At 40.0% G+C, this 20,000-nt stretch overlaps 1 protein-coding gene across 1 annotated transcript; it reads right to left on the bottom strand.

Moving 5' to 3' along the window:
- Nucleotides 1-11,278: 11,278 nt before the first annotated feature.
- On the bottom strand, nucleotides 11,279-12,360 carry LOC143037400 (uncharacterized). Its single transcript, XM_076205537.1, has 2 exons — nucleotides 12,319-12,360; nucleotides 11,279-11,920 (listed from the first exon to the last, which is right to left on the bottom strand). The coding sequence occupies exons 1-2, from the start codon at nucleotides 12,358-12,360 to the stop codon at nucleotides 11,279-11,281; spliced, it is 684 nt and encodes a 227-aa protein (XP_076061652.1).
- Between the last annotated feature and the right edge of the window lie 7,640 nt (nucleotides 12,361-20,000).

The raw sequence follows: 20,000 nt of genomic DNA on the forward strand, positions 1-20,000 counted from the left end.
GCACTACCTGTGCAAGAAGTTTATTCCATTCATTAACTACACGGTTGACAAAGTTGTTTCTACCCACTTCCACTATTTGGAATCATCTTTTTTTGGCTCTCCGTTGTACTTTTTCCAGTCTGTCAATGTCTTTAATGAGATTCGGTGACCATACGAAAACAGCATATTCCAAATGTGGACGAACTAACGATTTATATAGCTTGTTAATGAGTGATGGACTTTTGAAATCAAAAGATCGCGCAATCAGTCCTAGAATCTTATTTGCTTTCTCAGAGGCTGAAATGCACTGCTTGGATGGTTTGAGGTCGTTACTGATAATTACGCCGAGATCTTTTTCACTATCCACTTTTGTTAACGAATTTCCAAATAACTTGTAATCGTACTTACTGTTATTTTTACCTATGTGCATTACCTTGCATTTACTTGTGTTAAATTTCATTAGCCACTTTTCAGACCAAGTATCTATCACTCTGTGCGAGAAGATATTGTTTTTTTCAGATCTCTTATGTAATTATCTTATTTGAGTTTCTTTTCGTGTCCTCTTGTTTTTCCATTGTCCCATTGTGTGTGTGTGTGTGTGTGTGTGTGTGTGTGTGTGTATAACTTCATGTATGTGTATAACTTCATTTGTGTGTGTGTGTGTGTGTGTGTGTGTGTGTATAACTTTGTGGGTGTGTGGGTGTGTATATGTATATTTGTATGTATGTGTGTATAAGACATCTGAGTTCCCTCCTTTCTGTCTAAGAATGCCCAGACCCGTTTTCTATGGCCAGAGGACTTTGACCTGGAGTCTTCAAGAACACACTTCGATGAACCAGTCTGAAGACTTCGGCGATCTTCGGAGTGCAGCTCGCGGCGCCACCCGCGCAGCGGGAAGGACATGGAAGACTTTCAAGAAGAACCTGGCCGAGTCTAAACATCGATCATGCTTTGCACACTTCTGCACACTAACCTATTTCACCATCAACGTTTACTTGATCGTCGTGGGAATCATATCTGAGAAGCCTGTGTGGAAGTATTTCTATAATAGAGACAAAGACATCAAAGAAGATATGGACAAATATGGAGAATACATCACATGGTTCCCATATATTGAAAGTCAGAATGGCAAGGTTTATCTCTTGCACCACAAGTACATTCTGACTATTATGTTGATCCTCTCGGCATTGTACTCTCCTCTTTTGCCTCCAATGATTACTGGATACTTCAAAAGATACACCAAGGATCCTCGTACTTTGAAGATCGACAAAGACACCTTCAGAAACGTCAGCCTGGACCAGTTCAGCAGAGTTTACTTCGACAGCATCGTCGTGGAACTGGTCCAGCTCTTCGTCGTCAGTTGCGCAATGTTCTTTTTGGATTTCGTTTTCCAAGGGAGGTACTTTGCTCACGAGATGGACATTTTCAAAAAATTCATTGGCTTTACGGAGACCGTCAGTTCTCCTGATATATTCCCAATAAAGTTCAGAAGCTCTATCGTCCCTGACGTGAGAATCATTGGAGACAACACAATGCACTTTACGTGTACAGACAACACCATGCTGTACCATAGGTACTTCTTCCACATCCTCTTCTTCTGGAACGTGTGTCTTCTTAAACTTGGACTTGGTACCATCTTCCGTTTGGCATTGATGTCAGTGCCACGAACTCGGCGAGCGTTCTTCGAGAGTTCATCTTCTCAAGTAAGAAATGTACTTCGAAATTTGGGCACTAAAGTAGGTGCAAGCGCCACATTTATGCTGAATCATATCTCCACCGTTTCTGACGGGCTTCTGCGAGACACCATCTTCGTAAACCTTGAAGACGTTGGCCAGACATTGCCGTCTATCGGTTTTGAAAAGTTTGGAAATCCGGAAGGTAATATTCTTAAAGAGGACACAAATGAAGATATCTCTAACTGTTGAATAAAACACTCAAATTTTGAAAAATATAAAATTAAGGACATTTGGCGCTGTTAAAACTACAAAAACACAAAAATCAAATAACTTCAAGCTGTTAACGAAATTACGAAAAAACAATTTAGTAGAAAATTCTGAATACAAAAATATTAAAACCTCGATCTTACAGATCATTCAGGGGTTGTTACCCCCTCAGCTGAATAAAATGACCTAGCGACAGGCAGAAAGTACGAAATACTTGCTGGCCAATGGCACTACCACTAATGGGTTCCTTGACACCAGCAAATCTAGGCTCTTTATTTGAAACAATATAGTAGAATGTTCTTAAGAAACAGTTGATTGGTAATTACACAGAACTTGGCAGCCCAAGTCCTCTCCCATAATCCGGACTTTGTTACGCCATATTGGGGCCCTCAATTAGAATACTCGGGGATCATCGTGCCCTGGGAAATCCTGGCATAACAATATATATATATATATATATATATATATATATATATATATATATATATATATATATATATATATACGTAAGCGGAGTAGGAAACACAGGAGTCTTAGTCATGAGTTTATTCCGGACTAGTTTCGCAGGTATGCTGTGGAAAAGGATACCAGCGAAACTAGTCAGGAATACACGCAAGACTGAGACTCCGGTGTTTACGACACCGCTTATGGCAACCTGTCAGAATGTCTCCACATATATATATATACAAATATATATATATATATATATATATATATATACATATATGTATAAAGTATGTAGTATGTATATATATATATATATATATATATATATATATATATATAATATATTTAGTATATCTTATATATATATTTAGTATATATAAATATGAATATATATATATATATATATATATATATATATATATGTGATATATATATATATATATATGTATATGTAATATATATATATACATATATATATATATATATATATATATATATATATATATATATATACAAATATAATATATAACAATCTAATTTTTTGCATGAGAATGCTCCTGGAAAAATCAGGGGAATGGAATCTAACACAGAGGCTGGTATTCTTGGATCTGGAAAAGTCTTTTGACAGTGTGCCAAGAGAGAAAAAGGAGAGTACTGTCGAAGTATGAAATACCAGGAAAACTATTAAGACCAGTAAAAAGCATCTACAAGGATTGCAAAAGTGCAGTGAAATGTGGAAAGGAAGAGTATAAGTGGTTTGGAATTGAAACTGGGGTCAGACAAGGAGGAGTACTGTCTCCCTTACTTTTTGCACTATATATGGACTGTATATTGAAGAATGTAAACAGGGTTGAAGACAGAGTGGTCACACTGGCATATGCCGATGATGTGGCACTGGCAAGTCAAAATCTGGAAGAGCTACAAGAATCACTAAATAGATGGAATAATGCGTTGAATGAATATGGACTAAGACTGAATATTGAGAAATGTGAAGTCATGACCGTATCAAGAGAAGAGAGTGAGAGTGTGCTAAGAGTAGGAAATGATGTACTGAGAGAGACTGAAGAGTATAAATACTTAGGTGTAAATTTCAATGGTATGGAACTTATGGAACGTGAAATTAATAGTAGAATTGGAAAGATGAGCGCACAAGTCAACCTACTGTACCCACTGCTGAAGGAAAGACCAATTCCAAGAAGAGTAAAAACACTTTTGTACACTACCATTTTACGACCAATACTGACGTACGGAGCCGAAACATGGAAACTAACAACAAAGACTGAGAGCAGAATAGGGGCAGCAGAAATGAGGGTTTTGAGGATTATATATGGCGTGACAAGAAGGGACAGAATTAGAAACGAAGTGATACGGGCAGATCTTGGAGTGGAATCCGTGCTGGAATTTGTACAGCGAGGCCAGCTCAGATGGTATGGACATATGAGGCGCATGGATGAAAACAGATTGCCAAAACAACTGTATGAATGGCAACCAGAAGGACGAAGACCGGTGGGGAGGCCAAGAATGAGGTGGATCGAGAATGTGGATAAAGCTTTGCAGAGTAGAGGAACATCGATTGAAGAAGTCGAAGAGAGTGAAATAGATAACGACAGACAGCAATGGAGAAGAATGGTGCATCGTAACTGACAGGTCTTGGACCTACCAGGAGGATGGTACGAAGGTACGATATATATGTAATATATATATATATGTATATGTAATATATATATATATATATGTATATGTAATATATATATATATGTATATGTAATATGTATATCATATATATATATATATGTATATGTAATATGTAATATTTTAGGGAGTTGCTGAATGTGAAGGAGGATAGGAAGGAAAGATAGCTGCAGTGGGAAATACGAAGAAAATGAGAGTGATGAGTGAGGAGAATGGAGGAGAAATAAGGAAGGATGAGGTGAAGGCAGTTGTAAAGATGATGAAAGCAGGTAAGGCACCTGGTCTGGATGGATGTCATGCAGAATGTCTGAAAAAGGGAGGTTCAGTGATGGTGGACTGGTTGGTGAGGTTATTTAATGTTTGCTGGAGAGAGGGTAGAGTACCGGAGGACTGGAGTAGTGCCTGTATAGTTCCTCTTTACAAGGGAAAAGGGGACAAGTATGAATGTAGTAATTTCAGAGGGATTAGCCTTTTGAGTGTAGTAGGGAAGGCTTATGGGAGAATCTTAATTGAGAGGATTAGGAGAGGAACAGAGGGAGTAATTGGTGAGGAACAGTGTGGATTTAGGACGGGTAGAGGTTGTGTAGATCAGATCTTTGTGGTAAGACAGATATGTGAGAAAGCTATAGGAAAGGGGAAGGATGTTTTTTGGGCTTTTATGGATCTGGAAAAGGCTTATGATAGGGTAGACAGAAAGGCACTGTGGGAGGTTATGCAGATTTATGGGATAGGAGGAAAGCTTTTGGGAGCTGTCAAGAGTTTTTATGTGAGTAGTAGAGCATGTGTTAGGATTGGAAATGGAGAGAGTGAGTGGTTTGAAGTAAAGGTGGGACTTCGTCAAGGATGCGTTATGTCGCCCTGGCTGTTCAACTTATACATGGATGGGGTGGTGCGAGAGGTGAATGCTAGGGTGGTGAGTCAGGGATTGGAGATGGTTAAGAAAATGGAGAAAAGTGGGAGGTGAGCCAGCTGTTGTTTGCGGACGACACTGCGCTTGTGGCAGGGTCAGAGGAGGGATTGAGGAAGCTGGTGGCAGAGTTTGGGAGAGTATGTGATAGAAGAAAGCTAAAGATAAATGTGGGTAAAAGTAAGGTGATGAGATGTACAAGGGGTGGAAGTGGCAGTAGACTGGAAGTGAACATTAAGGGAGAGCGACTGGAGGAAGTGGATAGTTTTAGATACTTGGGTGCAAGTGTAGCAGGAAAAGGTGGAGTGAAGGTGGAGGTAGAATGTAGATTGAGAGAAGCGAGTAAATGCCTTGGTGGTTTAAAGAGTGTAATGAGAAATAGACATTTGGGAATGGATGCGAAGAGGAGACTGTATGAAGGAGTGATTGTGCCAACAGCACTGTATGGGGCAGAAACGTGGAACATAAGAGAAGAAGAGAGAAGGAGTTTGAATGTGTTTGAGATGAGGTGTCTGAGAAGTATGGTGGGGGTTACTAGGCTAGATAGAGTGAGAAATGAGGAGGTGAGGAGGAGAACAGGGGTGAAAAAGGATTTGGGAGAGAGGGTTGATGAAAGAATATTAGGATGGTTTGGACACATGGAAAGAATGAGTGAAGAAAGACTAGTAAAAGAGGTATGGAAGGCAGATGTGGAGGGAGTGAACATGAGGGGACGTCCTAGGATGAGGTGGATGGATGGGGTGAAGGGGGCTTTGGGGAAGAGGGGAGTGTCTGTTGAGGAAGGAAGGGAGAGGACGGAAGACAGAGGTGAGTGGAGAATGGTTGTATATGGATGATGTTGTGACTGCATGGGGAGAAATGGGCTGGGGGGTGGGGTAGTGTGTGTGAGTGAGTTTTGACGCAGCCCGAAGGGATTTCTCCCCGTCCTCTCCTTATATGCAAGGGGGGACGGAGAGGGGGGGTCGCCGATTAAATGAAGCGGCCTTGCTGTGGATGTGCTGTGTCCTGCGACACTGCTTCTGACCCTGGGCGGTGGGCAGGGATGACCCGTCATCCAGGAGGTGCTCAGATGAGAGGAAGGGTGGGAGGGGTGTGGAGTGTATTTAGGGATGAAATGGGTGGGAGTGTTTTTATGCCTTTCCTTTTTGGCTACCTCCCTTGTAAGGGGGAAAAGCCTTGGTATATGTATGTATGTGTGTATATGTAATATATATATATATATATATATATATATATATACATACATATATGTAATATATATATATATATGTATATGTAATATATATATGTATATGTAATATATATATATATATATATATATATATATATATATATATATATATATATATATATATATATATATATATGTACTATGATAGAGTAGTAGCCTTTGTTTTTCTGTTTGTTTTGTCACGAACTCCTAGGTTTTTGTAGACAGACCCCTATAACCATATATATTCTGAAACCTATAACCCAAGGTACTTGGAAAACTATCTTTTATTTGTCTGTCTGTCAGTTTTTCTGCTTATTTGTTTGTTCAAGAACTCCTCCTAGGGTTTTGCATATAGACTCCCATAACTATATATATTCTGATACCCTATTACTTCAGGTATTTGGATGACTATATTTCATTTTTAAAAAATATATATATTTTGGTTAGGGTTAAGGGTTAACGTTAGGTGGGGTATGGTTAGGTTAGAGATTATTCACGAACTCCTCCTAGGTTTTTGCAGACAGACCCGAAGATGAGGAGGAGAAAGGTCACGGTAGAGGAGAAGAGGAAAGACGAGAAGAAGGACGAAGAGGAGGAGGAGAAAGGTCACGGTAGAGGAGAAGAAGGAAGACGAAGAGTAGGAAGAGGAGAAGGAGGAGGAAGGTATCACGGGAGAGGAAGGGGTGGCCAGGAGGGTTCATGGAAAATAAATAATAAAAAACGGGGGGGGAGGTCCCTCTTGTCAAAGGTGTCTTGAGTCAACAGAAGCCTTGACTGGATCACATGACTTATTCTTCTTCTAAATTTTCCTATTCTTTCTTCAGAGGGACGGGCCGGGGAAGGCACAATCCCAGTATACTCGTGTGTGTTTGTGTGTGTGTGTGTGTGTGTGTGTGTGTGTGTGTGTGTGTGTGTGTGTGTGTGTGTGTGTGTGTGTGTGTGTGTGTGTGTTTACCTTGTTGTATTATACGGGAAGGGAGCTATGCTTGTGGTGACCCGTCTTTGTATCTCTCAGCATCAAGTTATTTCTTCAAATCTTGAATAGTGTTTGCACACACTGTTTCTTTGTCTAATTTGTTCCAAGGATTACAAAGGATTACAAAGGCGGAGCATGCCGACAGGAGACCTTTTGATCCATATCTAGGTCGGATGCGAAAAAAAATCATATTAATGATAAATAAAAACTATAATAATGTAAATAACAAATAAAATACATAAATAAATGCATAGGTATAGTTAAATAATAAACAAACAGGTAAATAGTAAATAATAATGAATTGACATATACATACATACATACATATACCAAGGCTTTTTCCCCCTTCCAAGGGAGGTAGCCAAAAAGGGAAAGGCATAAAAACACTCCCACCCATTTCATCCCTAAATACACTCCACACCCCTCCCTCTCATCTGAGCACCTCCTGGATGACGGGTCATCCCTGCACCCTGCCCACCGCCCTTGACATATAACTAATATAACATATAATATATAACATATAATATAACATATAATATATATATAACATATAATATAACATATAACTTGACATATAACTAATAATAAATGAAAATCAGACAGACAAATGATAACAAAACAAAAACAAATAATATAAAATAAATTATAATCATTACAGCATCTTACTTAGGTATTTATCTAAGTGATTCAGCTTCGAACTGAACTACATTGCACTACCTGTGCAAGAAGTTTATTCCATTCATTAACTACACGGTTGACAAAGTTGTTTCTACCCACTTCCACTATTTGGAATCATCTTTTTTTTGGCTCTCCGTTGTACTTTTTCCAGTCTGTCAATGTCTTTAATGAGATTTGGTGACCATACGAAAACAGCATATTCCAAATGTGGACGAACTAACGATTTATATAGCTTGTTAATGAGTGATGGACTTTTGAGATCAAAAGATCGCGCAATCAGTCCTAGAATCTTATTTGCTTTCTCAGAGGCTGAAATACACTGCTTGGAGGATTTGAGGTCGTTACTGATAATTACGCCGAGATCTTTTTCACTATCCACTTTTGTTAACGAATTTCCAAATAACTTGTAATCGTACTTACTGTTATTTTTACCTATGTGCATTACCTTGCATTTACTTGTGTTAAATTTCATTAGCCACTTTTCAGACCAAGTATCTATCACTCTGTGCGAGAAGATATTGTTTTTTTCAGATCTCTTATGTAATTATCTTATTTGAGTTTCTTTTCGTGTCCTCTTGTTTTTCCATTGTCCCATTGTGTGTGTGTGTGTGTGTGTGTGTGTGTGTATAACTTCATGTATGTGTATAACTTCATGTGTGTGTGTGTGTGTGTGTGTGTGTGTATAACTTTGTGTGTGTGTGTGTGTGTGTGTGTGTGTGTGTGTGTGTGTGTGTGTGTGTGTGTGTGTGTGTGTGTGTGTGTATGTGTGTGTGTATGTGTGTATAAGACATCTGAGTTCCCTCCTTTCTGTCTAAGAACGCCCAGACCCGTTTTCTATGGCCAGAGGACTTTGACCTGGAGTCTTCAAGAACACATTTCGATGAACCAGTCTGAAGACTTCGGCGATCTTCGGAGAGCAGCTCGCGGCGCCACCCGCGCAGCGGGAAGGACATGGAAGACTTTCAAGAAGAACCTCGCCGAGTATAAACATCGATCATGCTTTGCACACTTCTGCACACTAACCTATTTCACCATCAACGTTTACTTGATCGTCGTGGGAATCATCTCTGAGAAGCCTGTCTGGAGGTATTTCTATAATAGAGACAAGGACATCAAAGAAGATATGGACAAATATGGAGAATACGTCACATGGTTCCCATATATTGAAAGTGAGAATGGCAAGGTTTATCTCTTGCACCACAAATACATTCTGACTATTATGTTGATCCTCTCGGCATTGTACTCTCCTCTTTTGCCTCCAATGATTACTGGATACTTCAAAAGATACACCAAGGATCCTCGTACTTTGAAGATCGACAAAGACACCTTCAGAAACGTCAGCCTGGACCAATTCAGCACAGTTTACTTCGACAGCATCGTCGTGGAACTGGTCCAGCTCTTCGTCGTCAGGTTCGTGATGTTCTTTTTGGATTTCGTTTTCCAGGGGAGGTACTTTGCTCACGAGATGGACATTTTCCAAAACTTCATTGGCTTTACGGAGACCGTCAGTTCTCCTGATATATTCCCAATAGAGTTCAGAAGCTCTATCGTCCCTGAAATGAGAATCATTGGAGACAACACAATGCACTTTACGTGTACAGACAACACCATGCTGTACCATAGGTACTTCTTCCACATCCTCTTCTTCTGGAACGTGTGTCTTGTTGTACTTGGACTTGGTACCATCTTGCGTTTGGCATTGATGTCAGTGCCACGAACTCGGCGAGCGTTCTTCGAGAGTTCATCTTCTCAAGTAAGAAATGTACTTCGAAATTTGGACACTAAAGTAGGTGCAAGCGCCACATTTATGCTGAATCATATTTCCACCGTTTCTGACGGGCTTCTGCGAGACACCATCTTCGTAAACCTTGAAGACGTTGGCTAGACATTGCCGTCTATCGGTTTTGAAAAGTTTGGAAATCCGGAAGGTAATATTCTTAAAGAGGACACAAATGAAGATATCTCTAACTGTTGAATAAAAGTCTCAAATTGTGAAAAATACAAAATTAAGGACTTTTGGCGTGGTTAAAACTACAAATTACACAAGAATCAAATAACTTCAAGTTGTTAACGAAATTACAAAAAAAAAACTTTAGTAGAAAATTCTGAATACAAAAAATATTCAAACCTCGATCTTACAGATCATTCAGGGGTTGTTACCCCCTCAGCTGAATAAAATGACCTGGCGACAGCCAGAAAGTAGGAAATACTTGCTGGCCAATGGCATTACCACTAATGGGTTGCTTGACACCAGCAAATCTAAGTTGAATATAATTGCATGGAATCAGCAAAAACAAAATTTTAAAAGTAGAAGTTGGTAATTGTGTATACATGTATATATACTGTATATATTATATATATATATTATATAATATATATATGTATATATATGTATATATATAATATATATATATATGTAGTGTATATATATATACATATGTATATATATATATATATATATATGTAGTGTATATATATATACATATGTATATATATATATATATATATATATATAATATATGTAGTATATATATACGATATATGTAGTATACATATATACATTATATATATATATATATTTTTATCATTTGACAATTTTTGGAAATAGACTCATCCACTGGGATTCGAACCCTTGCCTAGGCGGCTTACGTCTTATAATGCAAAGGCCTTACTGACCATGCTATCACGACCCTTCAAAACGAAACGACCGAAACGACCGTGAACCAAGACGTTTCGTTTTGAAGGGTCGTGATAGCATGGTCAGTAAGGCCTTTGCATTATAAGACGTAAGCCGCCTAGGCAAGGGTTCGAATCCCAGTGGATGAGTCTATTTCCAAATATACACACATATATATATATATATATATATATATATATTATATAATATATATATATGTGTGTGTGTAGTATATATATATATATATATATATATATATATATATATATATATGTAGTGTATATATATATATATATGTAGTATATATATATAATATATATAATAGTATAATAATAGTATATATATAGTATATATATATATAATATATATAATAGTATATATATAGTATATAATATATATATATATATATATATATATATATATATATATGTATATATATATGTATATACATGTATATATATATGTATATATATATGTATATATATACACTATATATATATATATATATATATATATATATATACTGTATATATATTTGTATATAATATAGTTAAGGCAGTCCGTCGTTGACGACGAAGACATCCTCTCTCTCTTGAAATTTTATAAAGTAAAACATTGGTAAGATCATTGGTCGATGTCACTGATGTATGCGCCGATGGCTCCTCAAGCCAAACTCTGAGGCGCAGCGCTTTTCATATGATGGACATGGGATACCGTCCCCAAGTGGAAGAGGGTTTTGGGCCTGGTACTCATGCCTGCGGGTTCGTTAGAGGTTTCTGGTAGCTGTGCGTTTTCCCTCGAAAGTCTCAGCTGCTTTCTTGATGGTTAAGCGCCAGGTACATCGGTCCGAGGCAAGGGTTTCCAGTTGGTTTGGTTCTATACCGCATTTTTTAAGGTTTCGTTTCAGCTGGTCTTTGAACCTCTTCTTCTGTCCACCAGTCGCACGGGTCCCATCTCTCAGTTCACCAAAGAGAACCTGTCGAGGGAGACGGTTTTCTGGCATTCGTATGACATGTCCAACCCAGCGCAACTGGCGGGTGATTATCATTGACTCTATGCAGGTGGTGTTAGGAGTTTGAAATAGGTCGACGTGTGGTACACGGTTACGCCAAGTGATGCCTAAAATGCACTGTAGACAGCGAATGTGGAAGGCCTCCAGTCTGCGGACTTGTTTACTGTAAAGAGTCCAGGACTCACTGCTGTGCAGTAGAATGGGAAGACAGATGGCAACATACACTTTGACTTTGGTTTTAACAGTCAGCTCTCGGTATATATCCCTCCTGAGTTGCTTACTGTGGCCTGGCGAATGCGGTTCTGATCTCTGGTTCAAGCTCGCAGGTGTAGAAGAGAATTGACCAAGATACTTGAAGACATCCGCGTTTTTTAGTTCTTCCCTTCCACCGTAAACCTGGAGAGTATGTTGGGGTTACGCCGTTGGGGTTCGAATAGGTACTGAAGTACCTCAGTCTTGTCCGCATTGACCACAATACCATATCAATATTTTTCTGGAGTGCTTGCTGTGTTGGGGCTGGTATGCTGCTCAGCATACTGAAGATCGAATATGTAGGTTGTGCGGACTTTGGGTTTTAGATTTCAGCCGCTGAAGATTGTATAGGCTTCCGTCTAATCTGTAGTTTATGGCAATGCCGTCTTCGGCTCGGGTGTTATAGCGTACTAGGAGGGTAATGGCAGAAAGGTACAAGTTGAATATGGTGGGGGTGCAAGGACGCAGCCTTGTTTAACACCTCTCGATACCTCAAAAGGGTCCGATAGCAGGCCCCCCTGCACATACTCTTGCGGACATACCTTGATGGAATGCTCTAAGATGGCCATAACTTGGGTGGGCATCCGCACTTTGTCATTATCTTCCAGAGCATCTCTCGGTTCACGGTGTCAAACGCTTTTGCTAGATCACAAAGACAAAGTAGAGGTCCTGTCTCTGTTCTTGTGCTTTTTCCAGTAGTTGTCTGGCGACAAAAATCATGTCGGAGGTGCATCTTTCCTTTTTAAATCCGCACTGTGTCTCAGGTAGAAATAACTCTGAAACGTAGCCGAGTCTGGTCAGCAGGACACGGCTATAACTTTTCCTGCAGTATCTAGGAGAGAGATTGCGCGATAGTTAGCACATTCAGCTGCATTCCCCTTCTTGTGTATCATTACCATGATTGTATCTTTGAGTGATTGTGGTAAGTAGCCAGCTTCCCAAAATACCTTAGTCCACTTGTGGAGTCGCCGAGTCACAGCATGGCCCCCAAACTTGAATATTTCAGCTGGTATGCCATAAGGTCCTGCAGCTTTGTTGTTTCTCAAGCTTTAGCAGGCTGCATGGACTTCGGTAAACGTGGGTGCAAACATGGAAGGTGGTCAGCAAATTGTGTATCTATTGGGTTCACTTGGTTTAGGAGTTGGCTTAGGTATTCGGACCATCGGTCCAATACGCCTTGCTGATCTTTGATGATATGGCCATCAGCTGCTTTAAGAGGCGCTATTGAGCTTTGGCGTGGCCCATACGTTACCTTTACGGCTGCCAAAAAAAACTTTGCGCAGAGAACTCCAGGACATATATATAATTAATATATGTAGTAAATATATATATATATATATATATATATATATATATATGTATATATATAAATATATTGTATATATATAATATTATATATTTTATATATATATTTAGTATATCATATAATATTATATACATATATATATATATATATATATATATATATACATTATATTAAATATATATATATATATACTATAATAGTAGTAGCCTTTGTCTGTTTGTTTGTTTGGTCACGAACTCCTCCTAGGTTTTGCAGTAGAACCCCTATAACCATATATATTCTGAAACCGTATAACCCAAGGTATTTGGAAAACTATCTTTCATATGTCTGTCTGACAGTTTGTCTGCTTATTTGTTTGTTGAATAATTCCTCCTATGGTTTTGCATGTAGACTCCCATAACCATATATATTCTGATACCCTATCATATCAGGTACTTGGATAACTATATCTATTTTAAAAAAAATATTTTGGTTAGGGTTAAGGGTTAAAGTTAGATGGGGTATGGTTAGGTTAGATATTATTCACGAACTCCTCCTATGCTTTTGCAGATAGACCCGAAGAGGAGGAGAAAGGTCACGGTAGAGGAGAAGAGGAAAGACGAGAAGGACGAAGAGGAGGAGGAGAAAGGTCACGGTAGAGGAGAAGAAGGAAGACGAAGAGTATGAAGAGGAGGGGGAGGAGAAAGGGCACGGTAGAGAAGAAGGAAGACGAAGAGTAGGAACAGGAGGAGGAGGAAGGGGTCACGGGAGAGGATGGGGTGGCCAGGAGGGTCCATGGAGGTTGGCGGATTTTGGAAAAAAAAAAAGGGGGGGGAGGTCCCTCTCGTCAAAGGTGTCTTGAGTCAACAGAAGCCTTGACTGGATCACATGACTTATTCTTCTTTTCAATTTCCCTATTCTTTCTTCAGAGGGACGGGAGGGGGAACTTCGGCCGGGGAAGGCACAATCCCAATGTACTGTGTGTGTGTGTGTGTGTGTGTGGTGTGTGTGTGTGTGTGTGTGTGTGTGTGTGTGTGTGTGTGGTGTGTGTGTGTGTGTTTACCTAGCTGTATTATACTGGAAGGGAGCTATGCTCGTGGTGCCCCGTCTTTGTATCTCTCAGCATCAAGTTTTTCTTAAAATCTTGAATAGTGTTTGCACACACTGTTTCTTTGTCTAATTTGTTACAAGAATCTATCACTCTGTGCGGGAAGATATTTTTTTCAGATCTCTTATGTAATTATCTTTTTTGAGTTTCTTTTCGTGTCTTGTTTTTCCATTGTCCCATTTGTGTGTGTGTGTGTGTGTGTGTGTGTGTGTGTGTGTGTGTGTGTGTGTGTGTGTGTGTGTGTGTATAACTTTATGTGTGTGTGTGTGTATTTATATATTCATGATTGTATGTATGTGTGTATAAGACATCTGAGTTCCCTTCTTTCTGTCTAAGAATGCCCAGACCCGTTTTCTATGGCCAGAGGACTTTGACCTGGAGTCTTCAAGAACACACTTCGATGAACCAGTCTGAAGACTTCGGCGATCTTCGGAGAGCAGCTCGCGGCGCCACCCGCGCAGCGGGAAGGGCATGGAAGACTTTCAAGAAGAACCTCGCCGAGTATAAACATCGATCATCCTTTGCACACTTCTGCACGATAACCTATTTGACCATCAGCATTTACTTTGTCGTCGTGGGAATCATCTCTGAGAAGCCTGTGTGGAAGTATTTCTATAATAGAGACAAGGACATCAAAGAAGTTATGGACAAATATGGAGAATACATCACATGGTTCCCATATATTGAAAGTGAGAATGGCAAGGTTTATCTCTTGCACCACAAATACATTCTGACTATTATGTTGATCCTCTCGGCATTGTACTCTCCTCTTTTGCCTCCAATGATTACTGGATACTTCAAAAGATACACCAAGGATCCTCGTACTTTGAAGATCGACAAAGACACCTTCAGAAACGTCAGCCTGGACCAGTTCAGCACAGTTTACTTCCACAGCATCGTCGTGGAACTGGTCCAGCTCTTCGTCGTCAGTTGCGCGATGTTCTTTTTGGATTTCGTTTTCCAGGGGAGGTACTTTGCTCACGAGATGGACATTTTCAAAAACTTCATTGGCTTTACGGAGACCGTCAGTTCTCCTGATATATTCCCAATAGAGTTCAGGAGCTCTATCGTCCCTGAAATGAGAATCATTGGAGACAACACAATGCACTTTACGTGTACAGACAACACCATGCTGTACCATAGCTACTTCTTCCATATCCTCTTCTTCTGGAACGTGTGTCTTCTTGTACTTGGATTTGGCACCATTGTCCGTTTGGCACTCGTGTCGGTGTCACGAACTAGGCGAGCGTTCCTCGGGAGTTCATCCTCTCAAACAAGAAACGTTATTCGAAATATGGGCACTGAAGGAGGAACAAGCGCCACATTAATGCTCAATAATATATCCACCGTTTCTGACGGGCTTCTGCGAGACACCATCTTCGTAAACCTTGAAGACGTTGGCCAGACATTGCCGTCTATCGGTTTTGAAAAGTTTGGAAACCCGGAAGGTAATATTCTTAAAGAGGACACAAATGAAGATGTCTCTAACTGTTGAATAAAACACTCAAATTTTGAAAAATACAAAATTAAGGACATTTGGCGCGGTTGAAACTACAAAAACACAAAAATCCATTAACTTCAACCTGTTAACGATATTACGAAAAAAAATTGTTTTGTAGAAAATTCTGAATACAAAAAATATTCCAACCTCGATCTTACAGATCATTCAGGGGTTGTTACCCCCTCAGCTGAATAAAATGACCTGGCGACAGCCAGAAAGTAGGAAATACTTGCTGGCCAATGGCATTACCACTAATGGGTTCCTTGACACCAGCAAATCTAAGTTGAATAGAATTGCATGGAATCAGCAAGAACAAAATGTTAAAAGTAGAAGTTGGGAATTGTGTGTATGTATGTATAATATAATATATATATATATATATATTTAATATATATATATATATATATATATATAATATATGTATATAATATATATGTGTGTGTGTGTACATATATTTAGTATATCATATATATATATATATATATATATTTATATATATATATATAGGAAGAGTAAGTGGTGAGTAACAGTGTGGATTTAGGGCGGGTGGAGGGTGTGTAGATCAGATCTTTGTGGTAAGACAGGTGTGTGAGACAGCTATAGGAAAGGGGAATTATGTTTTTTGGGCTTTTATGGATCTGGAAAAGGCTTATGATAGGGTAGACAGAAAGGCACTGTGGGAGGTTATGCAGATATACGGGATAAGAGGAAAGCTTCTAGGAGCTGTCAAGAGTTTTTATGAGAGTAGTAGAGCTTGTGTCAGGATTGGAAGTGGAGGGAATGAGTGGTTCGAGGTAAAGGTGGGACTTCGTCAAGGATGCGTTATGTCGCCCTGGCTGTTCAACTTGTACATGAATGGGGTGGTGCGAGAGGTAAATGCAAGGGTAGTGGGTCAGGGGTTGGAGATGGTTAAAAATGGAGAAAAGTGGGAGTGAGCCAGCTGTTGTTTGCTGACGACTCTGCGCATGTGGCAGGATTGGAGGAGGGATTGAGGAAGTTGGTGGCAGAGTTCGGAGAGTATGTGATAGAAGAAAGCTAAAGGTAAATGTGGGTAAAATAAGGTGATGAGATGTACAAGGGGTGAAAGTGGCAGTAGACTGGAAGTGAGCATTAAGGAGAGCGACTGGAGAAGTGGATAGTTTTAGATGGGTGCAAATGTGGCAGGAAAAGGTGGAGAGAGGTGGAGGTATAGTGTAGATTCAGAGAAGCGAGTAATTGCCTTGGTGGATATAAAGAGTGTAATGAGGAATAGACATTTGGGAATGGATGCTAAGAGTGCCAACAGCACTGTATGGTGCAGAAACATGGAACATAAGAAAAGAAGAGAGAAGGTGTTTGAATGTGTTTGAGATGAGGTGTCTGAGAAGTATGATGGGGGTACTAGGCTAGACAGAGTGAGAAATGAGGAGTTGAGGAGGAGAACAGCGGTGGAAAAGGAGCTGGGAGACAGGGTTGATGAAAGAATATTAGGATGGTTTGGACACATGGAAAGAATGAGTGAAGAAAGACTAGTAAAAGAGGTATGGAAGGCAGATGTGGAGAGAGTGAACATGAGGGGACGTCCTAGGATGAGGTGGATGGATGGGGTGAAGGGGGCTTGGGGGAAGAGGGGAATGTCTGTTGAGGAAGGACGGGAGAGGACAGAAGACAGGGGTGAATGGAGAATGGTTGTATATGGATGATGTTGTGATTGTATGAGTTGGAATGGTGGGAGGATGGAGGGTGAGGTAGTATGTGTGAGCAAAATTTGACGCAGCCCGAAGGGATTTCTCCCCATCTTCTCCTTTTATGCAATGGGGGGACGGAGAGGGGGGGTCGGCGATTTAATGAAGCGGCCTTGCTGTGAATGTGCTGTGTCTTGCGACACTGCTTCTGACCCAGGGCAGTGGACAAGGTGCAGGGATGACCCGTCATCCAGGAGGTGCTAAGATAAGAGGGAGGGTAGAGGGGTGTGGAGTGTATTCAGGGATGGAATGAGTGGAAATGATTTTATGCCTTTTCCTTTTTGGCTACCTCCCTTGTAAGGGAGAAAAAGTCTTGGTATATGTATGTATATACATATACTGTATATATATATTATATATATATATATATATATATATATATATATATTTAAAATTATTTCAGACAAATGAGAGAGAATGTGGGTGGGGAAGGGCAAACGAAGATGTGTTGGGAATAGAGTGTTGGGAATAGAGCAATAAACTCTATTCCCAACACATCATCGTTTGCCCTTCCCCACCCACATTCTTTCTCTCATATATATATATATATATAAATATATATATATATATATATATATATATATATAGTATATATATATACTATAATAAAGTAGTAGCCTTTGTTTGCCTGTTTGGTCACGAACTCCTAGGTTTTTGCAAATAGACCCCTATAACCATATATATTCTGAAGCCTTATAACCCAAGGTACTTGGAGAACTAGCTTTCATTTGTCTGTCTGTCAGTTTGTCTGCTTATTTGTTTATTGAAGGACTCCTCTTAGGGTTTTGCATATAGACTCCCATAACCATAAAATTTTCAAAAAATATATGTATTTTGGTAAGGGTTAAGGGTTAAAGTTAGGTTAGAGATTATTCTTGAACTCCTCATAGGTTTTTGCAGATAGACCCGAAGAGGAGAAATGTCACGGTAGAGAAGATGAAAGACGAGTAGAATGATGAAGAGAAGGAGGAAAAAGGACACGGTAGAGGAGAAGAAGGTAGACGAAGAGTAGGAAGAGGTTGGGGAGGAGGAGGAGGAAAAAGGTCACGGCAGAGGAGAAATAGGAAGACGAAGAGTAGGAAGAGGCGGAGGAGGAGGAAGGGGTCACGGGAGAGGAAGGGGTGGCCAGGAGGGTCCATGGAGGTTGGCGGATTTGGAAACAATAGATAAATAAAAAAAAAAGTGGGGGGGGAGGTCCCTCTCGTCAAAGGTGTCTTGAGTCAACAGAAGCCTTGACTGGATCACATGACTTATTCTTCTTTTAAATTTCCCTATTCTTTCTTCAGAGGGACGGGAGGGGGAACTTCGGCCGGGGAAGGCACAATCCAAATATACTCGTGTGCGTGTGTGTGTGTGTGTGTGTGTGTGTGTGTGTGTGTGTGTGTGTGTGTGTGTGTGTGTGTGTGTGTGTATTCACTTGGTCTTTTGGATCACGTGTTCGACTCGTGATCGACAGCTATTTCCCTCCTGGAAGAGAGCTCAGAGCTCGTAGGTCCGATCTATGGGTAATGCTATGACCTTTCACACACACACACACCCAACTCCCCGCCCACGAGAGTCAGAGTAACGACCCGAAGCGCAGCTGTACCGAAATTAATTTCGGCCCTGGGCAGGATTCGAACCAAGCACTACGCGCACCACCATGCTAGTAGTTCATCGTTCTACCAACTGCGCCACCGAGTCGTGGGTGTGTGTGTGTGTGTGTGTGTGTGTGTATTTACCTAGTTGTATTATACGGGAAGGGAGCTATGCTCATGGTGACCGTCTTTGTATCTCTCAGCATCAAGTTTTTTCTTCAAATCTTGAATAGTGTTTGCACACACTGTTTCTTCGTGTAATTTGTTACAAGAATCTATCACTCTGTGCGGGAAGAAAATTTTTCTGATCTCTTATGTAATTATGTTATTTGAGTTTTTTTTCGTGTCCTCTTGTTTTTCCATTGTCCCATTTGTGTGTGTGTGTGTGTGTGTGTGTGTGTGTGTGTGTGTGTGTGTGTGTGTGTGTGTGTGTGTGTGTGTTATAACTTTATGTGTGTGTGTGTGTGTGTGTATTTATATATTTATGATTGTATGTATGTGTGTATAAGACATCTGAGTTCCCTTCTTTCTGTCTAAGAATGCCCAGACCCGTTTTCTATGGCCATAGGTCTTTGACCTGGAGTCTTCAAGAACACACTTCAATGGTTCAGTCTGACGACTTCGGCGATCTTAGGAGAGCAGCTCGCGCCGCCACCCGCGCAGCGGGAAGGGCATGGAAGACTTTCAAGAAGAACCTCGCCGAGTATAAACATCGATCATACTTTGCACACTTCTGCACGATAACCTATTTGACCATCAGCGTTTACTTTGTCGTCGTGGGAATCATCTCTGAGAAGCCTGTGTGGGGGTATTTGTATAATAGAGATAAAGACATCAAAGAAGATATGGACAAATATGGAGAATACATCACGTGGTTCCCATATATTGAAAGTGAGAATGGCAAGGTTTATCTCTTGCACCACAAATACATTCTGACTATTATGTTGATCCTCTCGGCATTGTACTCTCCTCTTTTGCCTCCAATGATTACTGGATACTTCAAAAGATACACCAAGGATCCTCGTACTT

Source organism: Oratosquilla oratoria, chromosome 22 (assembly GCF_046742065.1).
Source record: "Oratosquilla oratoria isolate Oo_2021 chromosome 22, ASM4674206v1, whole genome shotgun sequence".
NCBI classification, from domain to species: domain Eukaryota; kingdom Metazoa; phylum Arthropoda; class Malacostraca; order Stomatopoda; family Squillidae; genus Oratosquilla; species Oratosquilla oratoria.

What these genes read in the sequence shown, in the direction of transcription:
- LOC143037400 (XM_076205537.1), bottom strand. Translation starts at nt 12,360, where the DNA reads ATGCCCACCCAAGTTATGGCCATCTTAGAGCATTCCATCAAG. An exon ending in TCTTAGAGCATTCCATCAAG is followed by an intron (nt 11,921 to 12,318) that starts GTATGTCCGCAA and finishes CATACTCTCCAG; the next exon opens with GTTTACGGTGGAAGGGAAGA.